The sequence below is a fragment of the Neodiprion virginianus genome, chromosome 7, assembly GCF_021901495.1.
Source record: "Neodiprion virginianus isolate iyNeoVirg1 chromosome 7, iyNeoVirg1.1, whole genome shotgun sequence".
Lineage (NCBI taxonomy): Eukaryota > Metazoa > Arthropoda > Insecta > Hymenoptera > Diprionidae > Neodiprion > Neodiprion virginianus.
In genome coordinates this window covers 13212048-13234766 of record NC_060883.1, presented here as the reverse complement: position 1 = coordinate 13234766, position 22719 = coordinate 13212048, and the positions used below count along the sequence as shown (strand labels likewise).

General features: G+C 38.8%; 1 protein-coding gene across 1 annotated transcript in view; it reads right to left on the bottom strand.

The window, feature by feature from the left end:
• The window catches only part of LOC124309432 (uncharacterized), a 162839-nt gene extending 142452 nt beyond the window's left edge, over positions 1-20387 (bottom strand). Inside the window, exons 1-3 of the mRNA XM_046773093.1 lie at positions 20356-20387; positions 18759-18943; positions 7938-8129 (exon numbers count right to left, since the gene is read on the bottom strand). Of these exons, the coding sequence (XP_046629049.1) occupies positions 7938-8129; positions 18759-18943; positions 20356-20387 (409 nt within the window). The remainder of the gene's footprint in view (positions 1-7937; positions 8130-18758; positions 18944-20355) is intronic.
• Positions 20388-22719: the final 2332 nt, after the last annotated feature.

Genomic DNA, 22719 nt, shown 5'->3' with positions numbered 1-22719 from the left:
CTTGAAAGACTTGATTAACTAGGATAAATTGGAATTATTTAAATGTTATGGCACTCCGATTTGGACAGGGCGGAAAGAAGATGAAAGTCTTTTTGAAATATGGTATAAATTAGCTGTACAAATCGACCCAAAAAATGTTCAGCAGCAGAGAGAAACAAGGATTGATTTTAACGAGGTAAGTTTTATATTCTATTGTGTGAAATTTTAAATGCATGTGCATTATTTAACCGATATTAAATATACTTTATTATTTTGTTTCAGAGTGACGTTGTCTTCGATCCAACCGTGGAGTTTATTGCAGAAAGCAGACTCATAAATACTGAACATTCTTTCGTGAACGAAATGGACAATATAAAAACAGTACTATAATGATTCTATTTTACTTATTATCAGCATGTGAACGATTTGATTTACTGAAAAATTTCCGGATAGTTTTCTCATAGATGATGCAGATTTTTAGAAAAAACAAAACAATCCACCCTCGAGAATTCACGGACGCTAACGTGAGATTTTTCTTTTGCCCTAAATATTACTTATCCCTCAAAAATCTCTGTCCGAAAATTTAAGCTCTCTCTCTCGCACTCATGTGTCAGCTGATACACCGTCAAATGCTCTTATTAAATTAAAACTCGAATTCATTCCTTTCGATATATATATACAGGGTGTCCCATTTTAAATGACGCATTTCAATATCTGGAAAAGTATTGTCCGTAGAGAAAAATATTCCGGACAAAAGTTGTTGTGTTTGGAGGGGGACAGATTCTGGTGATATTGACCGGCATAGAAGTGGAGGCGTTGAGGTGATATGAAGGTTAACTTTGGATTTTCAAACGAAAACATATAGTTTTTATTTGCTCATTCGTTTAAGCGTTAAATTTTACATCAAAAAGCACTGGGGCACAAACGTGCTAAAATTGTTAAATACAAATTAATTCGCACTCTCTCTCTCTCTCTCTGTGTGTGGGGGGGGGTATGGGGGGCGGGGGGGGGGGGGGGGGAGGGTAAGTGAGCGACATCACAGAGATTAAGTCTCCGTGGCTCGTCACTTCCGCGGTATTTTATGACTCCAAACCCTCTCTGTGATGTGCAGTATGATATGTCGGTGAATTGGCTCGAGGTGACTAAAGGTGTTTAAAAATACCATCAACAGCAAGACACACTTTCACTCGCTTTTCGAAGCTTTGCGATGTTATGAAAGTTTTTCTCTACGGACAATACTTTTCGAGATATTTAAATGCGTCATTCAAAATGGGACACCCTGTATACGTTAAAAGAATAAATAAATTATTCAGACCACGTATTAATCGAAATGTTTACTTCCGCAAATTCAACGAATACCTAATTTGGTAAATAAATTTTCAGGATTTTCCAGTAGCTGATGATGGACATGACGGGAGTGATAGAGAACGAGTTGTGTTAGAATGGACGTTGAAATATAATCAACTCGTCATTGACTCCAGAAAAGGTCGACGAAGAGTTGAAGATTCCCGAAACAGATGTTCTCGTCTGCGTACGGAACGAACTCAACTCATTTTTGAGTCCAGAAAGAGTTGATAAAGAGTTGGATATCCAAGAAACAGGTGTGCAAGTCTTTGACCAAGCAACTGCTAAATCCAATAATAGAGAAACACCCCCTCTCGTTGACCCCGAAGTATCTAAATTTTCGGAGCCTCTCCAAAAAACTTTATTTTGGTCGAAAAATGAACTATCAAAAAAAAAAAAAATAAGCGTCGAACTATTGCGAAAAAAATGCCATCTATTTCATCCAGCTCTCAATGGCAATCGATCAAGGAGACTGAAGAAAACGAGAAAAGATTTAAACCAGAGCAAGCTGCGTTAAAAAAAAGATAAAAATAGAGAAACAGGAATTAACAAAAAAAGAAAAAGAAGAAGAACGTGAACGAAAAGAAGCAGAAAAACTGAAAAAAGAGCAAATCAAATTTGAAAAGGAGAAGCAAAAATTGATAAAACAACAAAAAAAGATCAAAGAAAGTGATGCTAAACAAAGAGCAAAAGAGGAATCATTATTTTGAAAAAGCGGCATCTGAAATAAAAAAAAAATTGCTGAACTCCGCGAAAGAGAGTCTCAATTGTGATAATATTATTAAATATCAAAAATGTGATATTAATTGTTAACTAATTAATGTAATATCGAAAAATAGAAGCGTGCGAGTATGCACAGGCCATTAGATAGTTTTAGGTATAGCAATAAGGTCTTTTGTACGGAGTGTAGGAGAAAGTATGGCGTTGAGGGATGGAAGAGTGGAGTGGGAGGTGAACGGGGACGGAGGGTCAATTGACCTGAGTTCAGAGTTCAGTTCTGACTGCGTTGCAGACGAAGACGTGTCACGCTTATGTACTACACTGTAATGAACATTTGAATTAAAGCCTGAACTTATTCACATCTAGAGCTAAGAACCTGTATCCCATCCACATCTCAGGGATAAGTATACTACATTTGGGGGCTCAACCGGGATCTAGATTGTGACAGTTCGAGTTTAAAGTTAAGTTTAACAGGGTAGTGTGATAAGATGGCAAACAACGGAGGAGTTAACGAAGTGTTGGGTTTAACCGATGAAGAAGTGGCCCAAATGGCCGTACCAGAGCTAAAAGCTGAGCTCAGGGGAAGGCGCCTCAGGGTATCAGGTCGGAAGCGGGAACTTTTACAGCGGTTGATGGCGGCGTTGAGGTTGGAACGGGAGCACGGGGCGCGAGAGGCCGATGAAGACGACAACGACGACGACGAAGAAGAAGAAGATGAAGACGAAGAAGAGGAACCGGAAGGCATCCCGGAAGACGCCGGGGCAGGCCAAGAGGTGAACCTTCAAAACAACGACGAAGTAGACCGTGCAACCCCAGTAATCCGACGACCGAACAGACCCAAGCAGACGTTATTGCTCTTAAAAGACGTGGAGAACTCATTGGAGAAGTTCAGCGGGGACGATTTGATAAACGTCTCCCGTTGGCTTGAAGATTTTGAAGAGATGGCGGAAGTTTGTGGGTGGACTGACGTACACAAAGTCGCGTTCGGAAAGAAGATGTTGGCGGGTTCAGCGTTGGCTTTTGTGCGGCAGGAAAGATGTACGAAGACGTGGGCTAAGCTCAAGAAAGCCCTGGAGGACGAATTCCAAGAAAAAGTGACAGACCAGCAGATTCACCGAGAGCTGGGGCAAAGGAAGAAGAAAACGGAGGAGACGCTGCAACAGTACATGTACGCTATGCGTGAGATTGCAGGGCAAGGAACAGTGGATACACGATCATTAGTTGAATACATTATTCAGGGCATTCCTGACGAAGTAACAAACAAAAGTGCACTGTATGGTGCCAAGACGATGCAAGAATTGAAAGAGCGGTTCAAACAGTACGAAGCGATGAAAAGGGACATGAAGACGAAGCCAAAGCCGTTCGAGAAGAAAGACGACAAGACGAAGAAGCCGGAAGCAAAAGGTCATCCGAGGAGGCGGGCAGTTGGTGAGAAAAGTGACAAAATGAGGTGTTTTAATTGTGGTGGTGAAGATCACGTTAGTGCGGAGTGTCCGGATAAAGAAAAAGGAGCGAAGTGTTTCAATTGCAACAAGTTTGGGCACATCGCGGCGTGGTGCCCGGACAAGAGGAAAGAATCATGTGTGATCTCAAGACTAGATATGAAGAAGTACACCAAGGAAGTGTCAATAGATGACTCCAAGTTTGTAGCATTAGTGGATACGGGGAGTGATTTAACGTTTATAAGATCAGATGAGTATGTAAGATTGGGGTCACCACCTTCAGGTAACCGCAGAATTGAGTTTGCCGGTGTTGGATCCACTGGTAATGAAACTTGGGGTGATTTTTCTAAGGTAATTAATACTGATGGGCACAATTTGCCAGTAACATTGCATGTAGTATCTAATAAGGTTTTGACAAATCACGGTTTATTGTTGGGTACTGACTTCTTGGACCAAGTAGAAGTTAGGGTCAAACGAGGTGAAGTGACGTTTTTCAAATTAGATAAAGCCAAGACTAACGTAAATGCGCCGGAGATATTTAGTATAAATGTTATAGAGAAGACCAAGGAGGTAGACTTATCTCATGTTGAGGATATACCTTATCGAGACGCTTTGAGAGACATTATTAACGGGTATAAGCCGGAAAAGACGCGGGATGTTGGATTAACTGCTAAAATTGTTTTAAAGAGCGAGAAGCCGATTGTTAGACGGCCGCGAAGACTGGCCCCTTGCGAAAAAAAAGAAGTCGATGATTTAATGAAGATGTGGGTAGAGGACGGAGTGATAAGACCGTCAAATTCTGAATACGCGAGTCCTATAGTAGTAGTAAGGAAAAAAGATGGTTCAATTAGAGTCTGTATAGATTTTCGCGAGTTAAATGAGCTTATTGAATGTCCACATTTCCCGTTGCCGTTAATAGATGATATTTTAGACGCGTTACAGGGTTCGGAATGTTTTACGACGCTAGATTTAAAGAATGGGGTTTTTCATGTATGGCTAGACGAAGAAAGTCGTAAATATACAGGTTTCGTCACACCGACGGGACAGTACCAGTTTTTAAAATTGCCGTTTGGTTTAAAGATTTCCCCGATTGTATTTCAGAAATATATTACGATGATATTTAAGGAGCTTATAGATAAGGGTATTGTCATAGTATACATGGACGATATTGTTATCCTGGCGAAGAATCTCCAGGAGGCATGGTAACGTTTGGTAATGGTTATAAAAGTAGCCGAAGAGTACGGGCTAGTTATAAACTGGGAAAAATGTCGCTTTATGTTAAAAGAAATCGAGTACTTGGGGTATGTCATTTCGAAAGACACCATAAAACCATCTACTCATAAAACCCAGGCCGTGGCAAACTTTCCCAAGCCAACATCTGTCAAAAAAGTCCAAAGTTTCTTGGGACTTACGGGTTATTTTAGAAAATTTATAAGAGGGTACGCGAAGATTGCTAAGCCGTTAACAGATTTGCTGAGAAAGGACGTAAAGTTTCGGTTTGGGGATCATGAAGCAGAAGCATACGAGGCCTTGAAGGCAGTACTGACCAATAATCCTGTGTTAAAATTATACAGAATAGGGGCTAAGACTGAATTGCATACGGATGCGTCTATAGAAGGGTACGGGGCAATATTGATGCAATTAGACCCGGACGACGGGAGGTTCCATCCGGTTTATTTTGCCAGTGGGAAAACAACTCCTGCAGAGTCTAAGTACACGAGTTATGAATTAGAAGTGCTAGCTATTGTTAAGGCACTGGTTAAGTTCAGAGTGTATTTGCTGCCTATACCCTTTATCATTGTAACTGATTGTCAAGCGTTTGCAATGACCATGAAGAAGAAAGATTTATGTTTGCGTGTGGCCAGATGGGCTTTATTGTTGGGTGATTTTAAGTATGAAGTATGTCATCGGCCAGGTAAAAGTATGCAGCATGTTGATGCATTAAGCCGAAATCCATTGCCGAGTGTCATGTGTGTAAGCGAGAGTGAAGATGGGCTGATTGCACGTTTAAGAAGCGCACAAAACAAGGACAGTGAAGTCCGGAAGCTTATAGATGCCGTAACGTGCAGCCGGACCGAGGGGTATGTAATTAGAAATAATATTTTGTACAAAAATTGTAAAGACGATTTGCTAATTGTAGTACCTAAGGCGATGCAGACCCAGGTAGTCAAGCAGGCACACGAACGTGGCCACTTTGGGGTCACAAAGACCGAAGCGTTTGTGAAGCAAGACTTCTGGTTTAAGGGGCTGCGAGAAAAGGTTGAGCACGTGATAGCCAACTGTTTAGACTGTATTTTAGCCGAGCGGAAAATGGGTAGACAAGAGGGGTACTTGAAACCTTTGGACAAAGGAGACTCGCCGTTGGATACTTACCATATTGACCATGTGGGCCCCATGACTGTTACGAAGAAAAGATATGCGCATATTTTTGTAGTGGTGGATGCGTTTACAAAGTTCACGTGGCTTTATCCCACTAAATCTACCGATACAGCGGAGGTATTAGACAGATTGAAAAAGCAAGCTGCCGTTTTTGGAAATCCGAGACGGATCATCTCCGATCGAGGGACAGCATTTACGTCCAATGCATTCAAGGACTACTGTATCGAAGAAGGTGTAGAGCATTCCTTAATTACGACCGGAGTGCCCAGGGGGAACGGACAGGTAGAGAGAGTAAACCGTACTCTCATACCGTTGTTAACAAAACTGACGGCGCCTAATCCAGACGATTGGTACAAGCATGTCGAGAAGGTGCAGAGGTTTTTGAACTCCACAGTCAACAGGAGCACCGGGAAGACGCCATTTCAGTTGCTCGTTGGGGTGGATATGCGGATCAAGGAGGACAGGCAGGTCAGAGAATTGATTGAAGCAGAGTGGACAGCACAATTTGATGAAAACAGGTGTGTGTTGCGCGAGGAGGCAGCAAAAGCGATCACTGAAGCACAAGAGAAGAACAAAAGAAACTACAATAAAGGGAGGAGGGATGCCCGGCAGTACGAGAGCGGCGACTTAGTAGCAATAAGAAGGACGCAGTTCGGAGCTGGTTTAAAGCTGAAAGGCAAGTTTTTGGGTCCGTATAGAGTAATACGGGCATTGCGAAATGACCGCTACACAGTTCGAAAGGTTGGGGAGCACGAAGGGCCTAACCAAACATCAACAACGGCTGACTCCATGAAGCTGTGGGGTGCCAACGACGAGGACGACGATTCAGGTAGCAGCGAAGCAGAATGAAACATCTGAGGGCAGATGTCCTTGCAGAATGGCCGAGTGTAATATCGAAAAATAGAAGCGTGCGAGTATGCACAGGCCATTAGATAGTTTTAGGTATAGCAATAAGGTCTTTTGTACGGAGTGTAGGAGAAAGTATGGCGTTGAGGGATGGAAGAGTGGAGTGGGAGGTGAACGGGGACGGAGGGTCAATTGACCTGAGTTCAGAGTTCAGTTCTGACTGCGTTGCAGACGAAGACGTGTCACGCTTATGTACTACACTGTAATGAACATTTGAATTAAAGCCTGAACTTATTCACATCTAGAGCTAAGAACCTGTATCCCATCCACATCTCAGGGATAAGTATACTACATTAATATAAATCGGAGCTTCCTATCAATGAAGGACGCAAAAGAAAACGAAGACCGATTTAATTCGGAGCGAGCCGAAAAGAAGCAAAAAAACTAAAAAAGAGCACTTAAAATTTGAAAAGGAGAGGGAAGAATTGATGAAACAATAAAAAAAAAAAAAAAATTAAAGCAATTGAGGCTAAACAAAAAGCAAAAGAGGAATCGTTATTGAAAAAGAAGAGGCAGCTGAAAAAGAAAATGCTGAACACCGCCAAAAAGATACTGAATTGTAATAATTATCATTAAATATCGAAAATGTGATAATAATGATTAAATAAATATTTTGGATATGGAATTAATTGTTACGTAATTAATAAAGATCAGATATTATCGGAGATTTAAATGTTGTTATCAAAACACAATTATACATTCGACACAAGACTCGCAGTATTAGGCGCGCAGTAATTGAACAACCCGCAGTATTTGGTGCGCAGTAATACCCTCTCGTTGTTCTAGACCCCGCAGTAATACCAGCATCTGCAATCTTTTTCAAATGCTTTTTATTTAATGAAAAAATCATTTTATCACATTCTTATTTTTTTTTAGGTTCAATATAAGCTAAATATTGATTTGGAAACAAAAAAAAAATCGGTAACTTTAGATGATTTTTCAAAATATGCTCATCAAGCTGGCCCCGCATTTCAAACCGAAGTAATACCCACACTCACCCTAGCTGGAAGAAAAAAAAATAATTTCCAAACAAATTAATTCTTCCGCCGTAATAAGACCTTTTTCTCAGTGCAATCGATCTCATACTATTACGATTTTAATTTTCATTTTTGTTATCAACATTATTGGTATTATTACTCCTATCATTGATACATATTGGGATCTCACCATTGCTGGCTTGGATGAACTGATGAAGCCAATCTTTAAGATGCAGAGCACCTTGACTGTGACGCGTTGCGAGTGCCCCTGGAGACCACCAGAGAACGACATGATCCAAAATACTTGACACTGCACCCCAAGCAACTACCTGATAATGAGCTGCAACCTTTTCCAGAACGCCATTTTTCAATTTGCATTCACCTATAAGGCAAGTAAATTATCCACCCCAATTCATTCGTATTGTGTTAGCTGTCGCACAATTGAAATACAATATTGATTTGATGCTTGCAAGGAAAAGTCCCAAGGTGCCCCCGCCAACCACCCGATTTTGCTCATTTCGGAATATGCTATTTGTCATCGAAATCTGAGCGACTGGTACTTATCTTTTATCGACGTAGAAACGGTTTAAGGGGGTGCAATCGACCCCCAAAGTTGGACATCACAGCAGTAGTTTCGCAGTTTCTCATATTTTTAGTCGACGTATTTTAATGAAACTAACTGGAGGACAATTTTGATCGTAAATAATAAAAAATTTATCTTATCCGATTATGACGGGGTTAAATGATAAAAAATTATAGGAATCACAAATTACAAATTATTTATAACTAGAAAACTATTGCTCATATTTCAACGCAATTCATTGCATCTCAAAGAGCAGAAAAATGTGGGGGGATGAGTGTTCTTGCGTTTTTCGATTTAACGTTATATACGGGGTGACCTACCCCTGTATACGTGCAACCAAGTTCCGATTATATTGATGCTATTTTACTTTGGTTCGATTTATTTAATTTTGCAAAGCTCTTTCTAAGCAAATTTGGGGAGTTTATTTATTTAGATAACATTCGGATGCGTCACTGAGAAAAACTACTTTCCAAAAGGGTATCCCTGGTTTAATCGGGGCAAAATGCCTCTGTATCCATTCAGAAATGATCTTAGGTCGGAAAAATATTTATCAGGCAGGTCTCGACATTTTGTAGCTATTGAAACAACTTTCTCTCAAGCCATGGTCAAAAATAGTATAAGAATGGCCAAAAGTGCAAAAATCGTCATTTTCGACGTGGTGCACCATTCACACAAATACGACATAATTCGTGAAGGTGATTTACATCTAAATTAACGAAATGATGTAAAGGTTGTGTAACGTCGATTAGCTTTGAAAATATAACGATTCTTCACTTGTATGAATCTTGTTCGGAACCTTCGGAGTTCGTCCATGCGCCTTAATTAATTGACATGGAAGCTCTTTTGGTAATTAATTACCATAATTTTTTTCACAAGGGTCGGTGAATCGAGTTTTGAGATGAAAAATCTAATTATTTGAATGTCATTTTAACCCCCCCCCCCCCCCCCCACCGAGAGAAGGTGAAGGGGGTAATTGATTATGAACCGCTGGGCAGATATTTTTCCATACCGGGACAATCTCTTGAAACTATACATACAATGCCCATGCGCCAAATAATTCAATCTCATTGGTCGGCGAAATCGCCCCGCGGCAATGTTTTCGTCTGTTGAGCAGGGGGCCAACGTACACAAAATGAGACAAGACTCAAGAGCTGTGGATCTCTCGTGCATAAAACCGCGGATTGAGGTTATGTTGCTGTTTATTTTTGCGTAGCGTGAATTGTCACAGAAGAATAGTATCGTTCAGCAATACCGTGGTCAATATCGGAAGATATTCAACCGACGCAAATGTCAAATGATACAGAAATTAGATGTTATTTATTGAAAGAAAAAAATCTGAAATTCAATGTGAAATGTCATTAACAAGTGGGAGTCTGGACAAACAGAGGTAGGTAAGTAAAAGCAACGTTTATTGTGAACAGATTCGTTATTTACATAAAATTAAAAATGCGTCTCATTAATGATTTATGTTTTGTGCATTTTATTGGAAATTAGTTGTATCTAAAAATACCAAAAGATCCTGTCTGATAGTAATAGCTTCTAATATTTTCAGGTACGAAATAATTCATTGTCAAAGCGGGACTAAATTTGTCAGGCATGGAAGCATGTAGGTAAATTTATAATTACGTGATCTTTGACAATTACAATATTTTAACATGGATTCAATGATAAAATTCATTTTTTTTTTCATCAGGCTCGAAGCTTAAACTTTGATTAACACGAGGACAATTATGCCTTACCTGATGGTCAAAACGTTTAGGTGGCAAGGATGCTGGTTTCTCGAGCGGTGCAATCATTATAACCATCGAACCTGGTTGTTCCATCAGACATCAGGTGCCAGAATGAATTTCATCAGGCCATCGCCACCTTCTGAACATCAGTTGAGGCAAAATTGAAGAGCGGGATATACTATAGATCGTAATGGCTGAATATCCCATCATTTTACGTTGATCGAGCCAACAGGGATAAATTTGTTACTCAACCGTTGCCGTCAATTCATTCTACCGAGGAATCATTCTGTCCACCATTGTAATTCAAGCATTATTATTGACCAGCACTGTTTTTCAAACTTTATACCATTTGATTTGGTGTCTTATTTTGAAGCTCACCTTTACTCTCTTTGGCATTGAATTCAGATAGATAGTTTTTCATGTCCTCAATTAGATTGTAGGGTTAAATTTTGCCAGGCAAACTGAATCAATCTAAATCTAGAATTGTTAAATAATTTCAGTTAAAAATGTCTTTAAATTCAATCTCAGTTGACGGTGTCATCTGGCTAGCTAGTTGCACGATAACTTAAAACCAAATTCAATTTTACACTTTTTATAGGGTCCTACGCTAAGACTGAAAGCTTGTGAATCCCCATTTACCGCAATTATTTCTGCATTTCACGTTAGCATTGTCTGGAGCAAAAAAAATCTCATTTTGAGATTGGAAATGGAACCTGAAACGCAGAAGTTATTCAGTAGCACGAATTGAAAACCAAGAATTTTGTAATGGTTCCTGCACCAAAGGGACTCTTTCCAAATATGCTTGTCACAAGGTGATGTTCGGAGGACTATGAACAAGATATTGTATCGGATTACATTATTTGGAAAAAAATCTTCATGAACTTCGTGAAAAATTAGATATTCATTTATTTTGATGGAACAAGGGACACAATCTTGAATCCGATAAGTAAATGTCCTCGTCATAATGTTCTGACATTAGTCTAAAACATGATTGTCCTTGAAGCTAATTGTGACGTTAGAGCGCATTTTGAGAAAGTTGATTTTCAACTCGTGTCACAGGATGTGATCTACGATCTTGAGTTCTACGCTTCCGATTAGATTTTCTTTGTTTCGAACCGCACTAACACGAAATACAGAAATCATTTTAATAAATCTAATATTACTTGAATTTTCAATTTGAGTATTAGGTTCCCTTCATTCATTTATTCGAACATCATTGAAAATTTGCGAAATGAACTTTGATAATCATTGGAAAATTTTTAATAGTAGTAGCAATAATTTATTGCTCGGAAAAAAAACATTGACTACCGACTATTTGTAAATTTTGTTGATCTATTTTCGAAGAAAAAAAGATTCACAGTTCTGTTACAAATAGTGTGATATTTAAATTTCTTGAACACTCCGTAAATGTCCTATTTTCAAAAGTGATAAAATTCAATATTACCGCCTGAAATCACAAGAGAGTGAGAAAGTTGCTTAGTTGCTTGAAAGTGGCGATGATCTTGGTACGTGTGATAAATTGAATAGGCAGATAACAGTAAATATTAGAGATGTAATTTTTTGACCGTATCACCTGTTGACAGAAAAAAATTTCATTGTTATTTCCAATGTACGAAATCATAAAAGTGATCAAATAAAATGTTCCCACCTACCTGCTGCATTTCTTTCAAGCACTCAACATTTAAACAGATTTCTCATTTCAGTCGAATAAAGCCAATTTTCAAAGAGCATTGCCATCAACTTTTCGAGTCACTACCTCGACTGTTTGAGATTCTAATTTCAAAAATTCGTATGAACTACATCGCCGCCAGAAACAGAGGTTGACAGCTGAAACTCGGAGTGGCCAGCCTGCCCGAGCAGCCGATAAAACTCGCGCATGCGCATTGTATGTATAGTTTGAAGAGATTGTCCCGGTATAATAATAAACCAAGATGGCTATAAAGTGTGGGACATGATATATACAGTTCATCCTATGACTAGTAAGTTTATGTGGGCAGCGACAAAATCTCAAGGCACTGTGTCGGTTTGCCCAGGTACCAATTGCCGCTTGTCATCTTGCCAACTCAGAGCCAATTTATTCTGTACGTTAGTGCTAACTTCGTGTTTTTTGGAACGTATTAAATATTGTGTTCGGGTAAACTCTTTGTAAGCAAACAGATAGCGTTTATGATTCTTAAACGTGATGGTGTTCAACGTTGCACTTTTTACACCCTTGGTTTGTTTGCTCACTCTGATGCGATTGACGTGTATTTTTCCATCACCACTAATGGTGGTGAATGTGTACAGTTTCGCTCGTAACCCGATGAACTTCGTCATCATTTTTCGGTTGTTTTCATCCTTTATTAGGCCCAGACGTTTCTTGTGTTTGAGTGAAACACCGTACACATTGTTGGGAGAGTAGTCATAAGTGTCAAACATTGTGTCAAAATCACGTTTTACGACATCATAGATATTAGGTACATCAAATTGATGAATAAGGCTGTCGGTATCGGTGAACATCAATTTGGCCTGTCTGTTCATCAAGTTAAATTTAACAGAATTATAATGAAAATCGTGCAGAATAATTTTGTAATACTGGAGTAAAGTTCGATACTATTTATTTCTATAATAACCATATCTGTGTCAAATATGGCACGGCTGTGAAACTTTGCCTGAGGAATAAGCGTTCTCGCACCACCTCTACCCTCCCATTTTGAGATCGAGTTGACATCTTTGTAATTTCGCACATTCTCCATACTCTTACCAAACACAGCGTTATTCATGAGTTTATAGAAGTATTTCTTGAACTCAATTTTGGACTGTTTGCGCATGCCAGTGTTGAGAGTGATGTAAGGCTGTATCCTGGAGATTACATGAACTTTAAAACTCGATGGACTTTCGTTAAATTTAATTCTAAGCTTTAACATTGCTACAAATTTCTATAGTGTAATATATATTTTGTTTCGAATAAAGGGTGGTGGTGAGTTTCTTGCTTTTATCACCTGGATGTGTGAAATATTCCGGACAAAAGGGCAAATTTTCATGATCCTCATAGAGCTCTACAGAATAGCCCAAATCAGCCTCCAGCATGTAACCGATCGGTGACGCATCCCAGTGAGTTATGTCGATGGAATTATGCTTCTACTCGAATGAACTTATCCGTGAATGTGCACTCATAGTCCGCACCATGTATATTGTTCACGTCGGAATACGTGAGATATGATTCCACTTTACTTGGATAAAAATCTTCCCCCACAAATCTTTTATTGGCTAAAGCGCGTTGATCAAAGCATTGTGCTTCGCCGCCACGAACAATTCTTTCAATGAAATAATTTTTATGGTCATCTAAAACTTCTAAATTTACTTTCGTGTGTTCAAGTATCGTGTCAAAAGCGAGCCCCGGCGCTATGTAGTAGTGCAACCGATCTAAATCATACGTTTTAAAGTAGCTAGCCCTGCAATTTTGTAAATATCGGAAAGCAAAAGAACATCCGTGTTTAAATGTAAATCAGAACACTCCCCTGATGATTCTTAATGAAATTCCCCCCAAACACTTCTAGCATGCTCTTAATCGGTGTCTGTAATATTTGAATCACAGAGGTGCGAGTAGAAATGCATTTTCGCCCGTAATCGTGTGATATTGATTTTACTGCAACAGTCAACATATTCATGATGAGAAGCGCCTTTGCGGCTCATCAACCTAAACTGTGAAGGATTAGTATGAAATTCCAGCATTACGTGCTTATTTGCATCGTTTAAATATGAAGAAAATTTATTGATACTGCTGGCTATAAATCGAAGTGAATAAAAAAGAAAATGATAAATCTCAAGCACATCATCGTTCCATTGACTTGCTTCCTGAAGTACATATATTTTTTTTTTTTTTATTTATGGGCAGCAATGTAATTTCATCGGGAGCAATTTTATTAAAAAGTGCGAAACGTGAGCAGAAAAATTGTGAAAAACTATTGCATTTTATGCGTCTCTCTTAAATTTAAATTACACCGATTATAAGCACGGCTGCGATATTTACCTGTGAAATGACAGTGATTGTGGCACTTTTCCTCCTGAGGGGTAAATGGCTTTACGTAAATATAGTAATTTTTCGTACGCATGTGGCGATTGCGTTGCACTTGGGTAAGAAACTCCAGTGGAATTATATTTTTAATGCGCGACTCACTTGAACTGGTAAATCTTAAGGCTGCCACATGAACCAATCTATACAATTAGCGCTGCGTTCATCGTGAAGCTCAGATAAAGTCTCATCGTACAAGCAACGTACGTAGTATGCTATACTGTGCGTGATGTGCTTTCAAAATTCGTGCGTTTTGCGACGCAACGTGTGCATTTTGAATTCATCTACTGGCACCGGATTTAATATACATTCAAAATCAGCGTAAACTATACGGAGAGACAAATTGTTGCATAAAGTCCTGTAATTACTGGCATTTTGAGGATATATCGACATTTTTTGCAATATTTCTCACAGTGATAGTAAAAGCTGATATTTCAATTCTACATTTTACTAGTTGACCAGAACAATAAGTACCGAACTGGTGTCAATGATTGTAATCTGCAAATAGTACAAATAAGTGTAGTATAAAGAGGTATTTGTATTATCAAATGATCCCAAAGAAATAGAAATAATGAACTAGCGAATTAAAACGTTGCCCCTCAAAATACTGGAAAAATTCCCATCCCGCACAGAAAAATAGAGTAGATGTTATACATCTTGGACTGACTGCATCAAAACATAATGAAAGTCGACGACTTGTACTACAAGGATTGCCAGCGAGAATAACAAATTCGTCGCCGAAAATTTCCGGGTGCATCCGACACCAACCGAGCGTCGCTAAGCAATGAACATGCAACGCTTACGGCTCCACGTGCTCGACGTTGTCGCGTTTTACGATTTATGTGGGCTTTGTTCGTAATCAGTGTAATTCTTACTGTAGTACATTACGGCTCATATGTGGTATATGAGGAGGGTTCTGTGTCAATCTGTTTTACCAACCTCAGCGGCAGCTGCAGGATGGGCCTCGCCTGTAGTCGATGTGTGACCGACCGAGTGTCGGTGTGTTACCAACCTACGCTAACCTGACCCAACCCATCCTAACCCAACCTGCGAGATGGCCAACTAACCTACAAGATGGCGGACTGACCCGCAAGATAGCTTACAGACCCAGTGCAGCCAGATCGTGGGTAGAAGTTACCACCTCTCCGACTCTCTACCCACAGCGCACACAATCACAACTAGTGTGTCCGTGAACAGGCGGTGCCGACGCTACTCAAAAATAGTCGAGAGCGGCCGAAGATCGCTTCTCCTCACGCGTTAATATTCTCCCGTCGACTATTTTCGAGTAGCGTCGGCACCGCCTGTTCACGGACAACACTAGTTGTGATTGTGTGCGCTGTGGGTAGAGAGTCGGAGAGGTGGTAACTTCTACCCACGATCTGGCTGCATTGTACAGACCTGCAAGATTGCTGAACAGCCTACAAGATGGCGGAAGAGATGACGTCGTCGTTGTCGTCGTCGTCGTCGTCGTCGTCGTCGTCGTCGTCGTCGCCGTCGCCGTCACCGTCACCGTCACCTTCACCACCATCATCATCATCACCATCATCATCATCATCATCATTCTTATTATTATTATTATTTTGTAACATACTTTATGTGATAAGCTTTTATTGAAGTCACTCTATCTAATAAAAAAGTTTCGAACAAATGAACATGTATAAAAAGATTATAATAACAATAGTATACGCATGAAGTTGGCGGTGGGGTGAGATGCCGAAAACAAAACAAAAAGCATCTAGCAAACAAAACTTCCTTGGACAGCTGTCATCGGCTGTTTATGATAGTCTTTGACGAATATCTTCATAGGTATCTGTTTCTGACGCGCAAAATATGAACATGCAAACGAAAATTATCAAGATGATTCCCGACGGGAATTGTCTTTTTCGCGCGTTGGCGTATTGTGTATACGGCACTCAAGATCGACACACAGAGGTGAGACTGAGTATCGTTTCAAATATAGTGGATAATTGGTCTACATTTGCGGGTTTTATTACAGGTAATAAGTCAAACGGTGCTGTGATTAGGTTACCTGGTGATTACAAATCACATATGAATAACAATGGAATTTACGTGGGAAAAGCAGAATTAGCTACAGCTGCGGACATTGTTAAGATATGTTTAATCGTGTATCGCGAAGAACAAATTCATCCACACCGGATCGGATCACAAAATGAAACACAATTCTCGCTACTCTTCACCGGCAACGGAGACAGTGGGCACTTTAATGTCTTGCAGAACCAAAATAAAATTCAGATAGTAAGTAATAAGTATCAAAAGTAACGAGCAAATGATAGTGGATCTAAATATATCACCAAACAGTCAAAAGGACAGCCAGGATTTACGATGACAATAGAGAAAGGAGGAGTTTCAAGCAGCAGACAAGGCGTTGAAGATGGTGGATGGTCGGAAGTATCACAAAAGAAAGAGGAAAATAAAATTGTAAGTGCGAACAACCAAATAAGCCATAGAATAATATCCAACAAATATTCGTATAACCAGGCAAGAGGACGACCAGGATCGATGTTAATCACAAGAGAAAGAGGTGTTTTGCGGAGTGAACAGCAACGCAAATATAGAGAAAAACATAATATAAAGAAGGTGATTTTGGAGAATAACCGGCAGAGCGGTAGTAAAAATAATTCAACGAAGGGTGTCGAAGAATTAGAAGAATCGATTGTGATTATTGATTTGGAAAATAAATCAAGAGGACGACCGACCAATGTGATGGACAGAGAAGAGCGAAAAATTACACGACGAGAACAGCAGCGAAAATATAAGGAAGCGAACAAAAAATATCATACTGGCTTTTCAACCAACGAACACAAGGGAGGAGTTTCAACCAGCAGACAAGGCGATGGAGACGGTGGATGGTCGGAGGTATCACAAAAGAAAAAGGAAAATAAAATTGTAAGTGCATATAACCAAATAAGCCATGGAATAATAATACACAAATATTTCTATAACCAGGCAAGAGGATGACCAGGATCTATGTTGACCACAAGAGAAAGAGGTGTTTTGCGGAGTGAACAGCAACACAAATATAGAGAAAAAAATTATATAAAGAAGGTGATTTTGGAGAATAACAGGCAGCGCGGTAGCAAAAATAATTCAGCAAGTCAAGGAGATAGATCGATATCAATGGTGAAGGAACACCAATTTTCAACCAACGAACAGAAGCTTAGATTGATGAAAAAAAGAAAAGTAAGCACAGAAGGAATTGAACTGGACAGCAAGAGACAACGAGTAGATGAAACGACAGACGAAAAAGAAGTGTATCAACAACTTATGAGCAAGAAGATCTCAACATCGGTCCGCACAACAGGATCTCAACGGTCCAAGGAGCTGCGCCCGCATCTGGCTCCGCCTTGATGACAACGAATGTAAGCTCTTTGAAAAGTTTGTTAATTAATGAGAAATAATTCAATTCTGTTTTGAAAGATCCGTAAAAGAACAAGCCAACAACCCTACGCCGTTTGAAGAAAAACGGTAACCGACTGAGAGCCTGAAGAAGATATGTGACCAGGGCTCCATATTCACGGCTCAACAACGGTCCGCGCAATGGGATCTAAACGGTCCAAGGAGCTGTGCCCGCATCTTGCTCCGCCTGGATGACAACGAATGTAAGCTCTTTGAAAAGTTTGTTAATTAATGAGAAATAATTTAATTCTAATTCCGTAAAAAATCAAGCCTATCTTAAAATCATTCTCTCTCAATTACAGAGCAACGCTCGGGGCGATTGTTAGGTACAACACAGAAAATCAAGTTGACCGAAACCCGATTTCGACTAATGAAGTGTCACCCCGCCTCGAACCTACAAAATGGAGACCAGCTGCACAAAATAATGATTGCAGGAAAGCAATTATTGAAACACAATTTCATGTAATCTTTGTGTTACCGTTCACACCCCCTACATAACATTATTTCTGAAAACGCGACAACACACATCCCCTACTTTTTTCCGCTCTTTTGAATGCAGTAACTTGTATTCAAATATGAGCAATAGTTTTTTAGTTATAAATAATTTGTAACTTCTAACCCTTATCATTTTTCACTATTCAACCCCGTCATAATCGAACAAAATGCATTTTACATCATTCGCCATGAGAATTAAGGCCCACTGTTGCGGTACAGCACTAGTACGGCTCCACCCAACTACGGAATTCCATCACATGCCATGGCTATCCATGGCTCCACCCGGCGACGCACGATATAAAACTTTTGATTTTTGAAAACTGAATTTTTTTCAAATCTTTATAATAAAAACAGAGTCTTCAAACTTCAAAAGTGTCGTACCGTGCGAGGTCAGGGGAAGTAGCGGACAGCCGCGGGATGCAACAGGATTTCGTAACCAGGCGGAGCCGTTCCGATCCCATGCCGATCCGGTACTGTACGACCAGAGAGGGCGTTGGCCTTTATGCTCCAATCGGTTTCGTTCAAATATTTGAACCGCAAATATGCAGAACTGAGAAAATATCCCAGCCTGAAAATGCCCAGCTTGGGGGGGTTATTTCACCTCTTCAATCCTTTCTCTGCCGATTAAAAGACGTATCGCTTAAACTTCGATGAAGAATAAGACATCCTAAAATGAGCGAGACCTTTGCTTGTTAGTGTGCATAATAGCTGTAAACCAATTCTTGTAACTACCTTGAACAAACTTCACAGCACCAGAGCCTAAGAGTTCAGAAGAAATATTTGTGGCCACGTTCAGAATCTTGCTGACAAGTTTATTTTGAGCATTCACCAATGTTTGCATACTTTCCGTATTTGATTCCACTTTACCAGGCAATGATGCATTTGAAATGGAAGGTGTCATGTGTCTTGTAAGAGCACTGTGAACAGAGAAAAAATATTTTAGTTAACACAGGCTCTTGCGGTATGGGTTATAATTCTACGTGAACTTAGCATCTCATAAATAAATCAAAATTTTGTTCGCTTTCAGATGAGTTCTAGAGTTAGAACAGAGAGAGAAAATTATTGAATATCTTAATTAATCTAACGTGGTATTATCACTAATTTTATATTACTACTGCGTTAGGCCCCTCATCAATCTTCAACTACAAAATCTATTTTTTTTCTCGTTTTTTTTTGCTGCACGCTGGAGGATCTACAAATCCAAAAATCGAACTCTGTTGAAACTTTCAGTTGTGCGTTTAAATTAATTTATAAAATTAGATGAATGCGTGGGAGTTTCGTATCGCCCTTTTTAAAAATTAACAATGGTTTTTTAGCTTCCATTGGTTTTAATTATTGTTTTCTTCGTGTTGTTTATCAAATTTGAAATATCCCACGTTATTACCAGATGGTTTTGTAAATATATAGTCGTTGTGAGGATGTCCCCAACTCGGGCCGAAACTTGAACAATTTTTTGGTTGTCGTTACTGACCTTTATTTCCAAGAAAAATATTGACTCAAAATTATCGTGGTCAAGAGACTATTATTCATTGATAAAATTTAATATTTGAAAATATTGGTAGAATAAAAGTTATCGTTCTTATCATCATCTTACTCCCTCGGTTCTCATACCGCTCTAGAAAAATGCTCCCTCTACTCCTGAACTGCAACTAGCCGGTCCCTTGCATACTTCCCCTTACATGTTCTCACTCTCAAGTCATCTTCCATTCGGCTGACATGTAAATTTAACTCTCTTCCCTTTTCGTCGTACACATTTTTTTAAATTACTCTCTATATCTTTTACAATAAATCTTCATTCTCAATACGAGTTCCTCTGATTTCCTCTAATGATTTTAACGTCCGCGTATTCGACCGTTTACGCACCCGAAATAGACCGTAATAACATCACGGCTGGGTGTGGATGCCATCATCGATAGCCGCTCGTCGTGATCACAATCATCTACCCCGTAACATTAGTATTTTTCATTCTTCTAATCACAAGTTGAAATTGTGATTAGTATATTTTTTCCAACTACATATTACATTTGTAATTTTCAATTGAATTGTAATTAATTCACATAACGCCAAACGCTGGTTACACATCTCTAGAATAAGCGTTTTTCTGCAACCCTTTTCACGATGGAGGATGTCAATACCAGAAAAATTAAAACTATGATTACGATTTAATCGGTGTTTTCGACAAAGTAGCAATGTAACAGTTCAAATGAAAGTATTACCTCGCGCTCATTACCTCACTTTATTTGCTATTTAGAATTGTCCACACATATGTATTCATACTCTCGTGCAATGTTCATGCGTCCGTCTCTCTATTTTAAATCCTGCCGCTTACCCATGTCGCGCTCTAAAACCGATCAGCTGCATACTTCATGAACTGTACTATTGCAAAATGATGTCTGTGTGTTATCCATGTGTATTATTTTGATTCTGTGAACCTTTAGATGTTGTGCAGATCTCTTGCAGTGCAGATCATATCGCTTTATTGACTCTTGTTCTCTATTACTAATTCGCAGTTTCCACGTCAACGATTCAGTGGTTATTGCTATTCTCCAAACACCCATCGAGAAATGTTCTGAATTGATCTACGAAATTCGTTGCATTGATTACGACAAATGTTACATAGAACAAACTAGTAAACATTTTGAGACCAGAACTAATGAACATAAGCGAAACATTCAATCAAATCAAGAAAAATATGCCCAGAAAACACATCTTGGATCATTGGCAAAACGTTTATATGACTGATTGACATAATCATCTTAGTGTTGTGGTGGATCTTGGAAATGTAGGTCTTTTGTTAACAACAGATTTTGCCGTCAACATTTAGACTCTGATTAAAGTCATCCTCAGAACATATTTAATGCATCTACTGGAAACAATTATTTACAATACATTGTTGGTGCCGAATTGGAACAAACTTAATAATATATAATAAAAGTAGAAATGATAATAAAAAAATAAAACATGAACTATGTATATAAAAACAAAGGAAACTAACCTTATATAATATAATCAAATGTTAAAAACGGTGAGAAGTCAATCGATAAAATAACACAGTTATAATGTTGGTTGTCACTTTTTTTTACTTTCTTTATCTCTCATCGCTCCATTAAGTTTACTGATGGTTAAACTGGCGATCTAGTCAAAAAAGTTTTTTTCTTTACACACCACCACTCTGTCTAAAGATCGTTACGTTTAAACATAATGATTTTATACTGATGTAACGTTGCAATCTCATAAATTTTTTGTGCTCAGCATAGCTAAGATGCACTCGTTATGCATTATATGTATTATGAATACATATGTTTTCCACAGTATGAGTACTTAAAATTATCACGTATCCATGTGATGTAATTAATTCATTATTATGTCAATATCATATTCTCAGAATATTTTCATATCTGACACCGCTAGGATATACCCAGCACGTACCATTAATACGTATCCGTTACTATCTGAGTGATCGAAACTGTTATGTAAAAGTAGTTCTGGATTTGTAACTTCCTTACATGTGATGACACAGCGTGTAAAATTCTTCATATCGTCGATATATTCGTTATTCCCTCAAAACTTACAGTCTTCGTTACATAATGGGTACGGAAGCTAAATGATATGCGATGAATGTAACACTAATACGAAAAGGTTATACATAATTGTTTGAGTTTGATCTTGCCGAATTACGTAAATTTTACATGTAAATTTCACTGTACATTTAATGAACACTCATAACGTTTCGAATACATGTCGGATTATAAAATCTTTCAACCGGAATACCTAAGTACAGCTTGACTTATACTTCGGAACGTTCTTAAATTATGGGTAGCGAAAATTCAAATGATCTACTCTAGTGCTCGTCCACAATTATAACCATGAATGTGCATTTTCGTTCGTAAAGAAGTTTGTTATTGATCGATGTTTGTATATTTATAGGTTAGGTTAGGTAGGCAGTAGGGGTGTGCGGGTACCCGGAATTTCGGGTAATCGAACTCGGGTTCGGGTCGGGTTTGCATCGGATCGGGTTTTTTTGGCAAACCCAAAATTTTCGGGTAGTCCGAAAACTTCAGGTAAACCGACATTTTAAAAATCTCTGTTCACTTTAGAAATCCAGGATTTTTGGAGAAGTGAAAACAGCCGCGAGCAAGATTTTTTAAAACTCCGCAATTTTCAGCAAATCCAACGTTTTTAAGGAACTCGGAAATTTTAGTAATACGAATTTTCCAGGTAACCCGGAATTTTCGGGTGACTCAAGATTTTTGGGTAATCGGAAAGTTTCTGGTAATCCGACATTTTCGGGTAGTCGATCCGAAAGTAATCCATTTTACCCGACCCGACTCGACCCGAAGAATTTCAGTACCCGCACACCCTAGTTGGCCAGTATAACTACTGTAGACTCGTATAGTGAACTTTTGCATTTCTGATAGCTCTAGTGCTAACGATCCGCTAGTTAATTATCAATGAAGAATATTTAAAAATAACTTGTGTCACTATAGATGATATACTATTAGAAGACAAAGGCAAGTTTGAATAGCACCGAAAAAAGTTTCCTCAATCATACAATATATGGTTAATTGTGCAAATATTATAAAAAAATTATTTTCCAAACCGTAAGTATGTACTATTCAACATTTGTTTCTTTAAATATCCGTAAAAGCAATGTAATAATTTCAGGTCTGTATTTAAAACTATATTTTGAGTT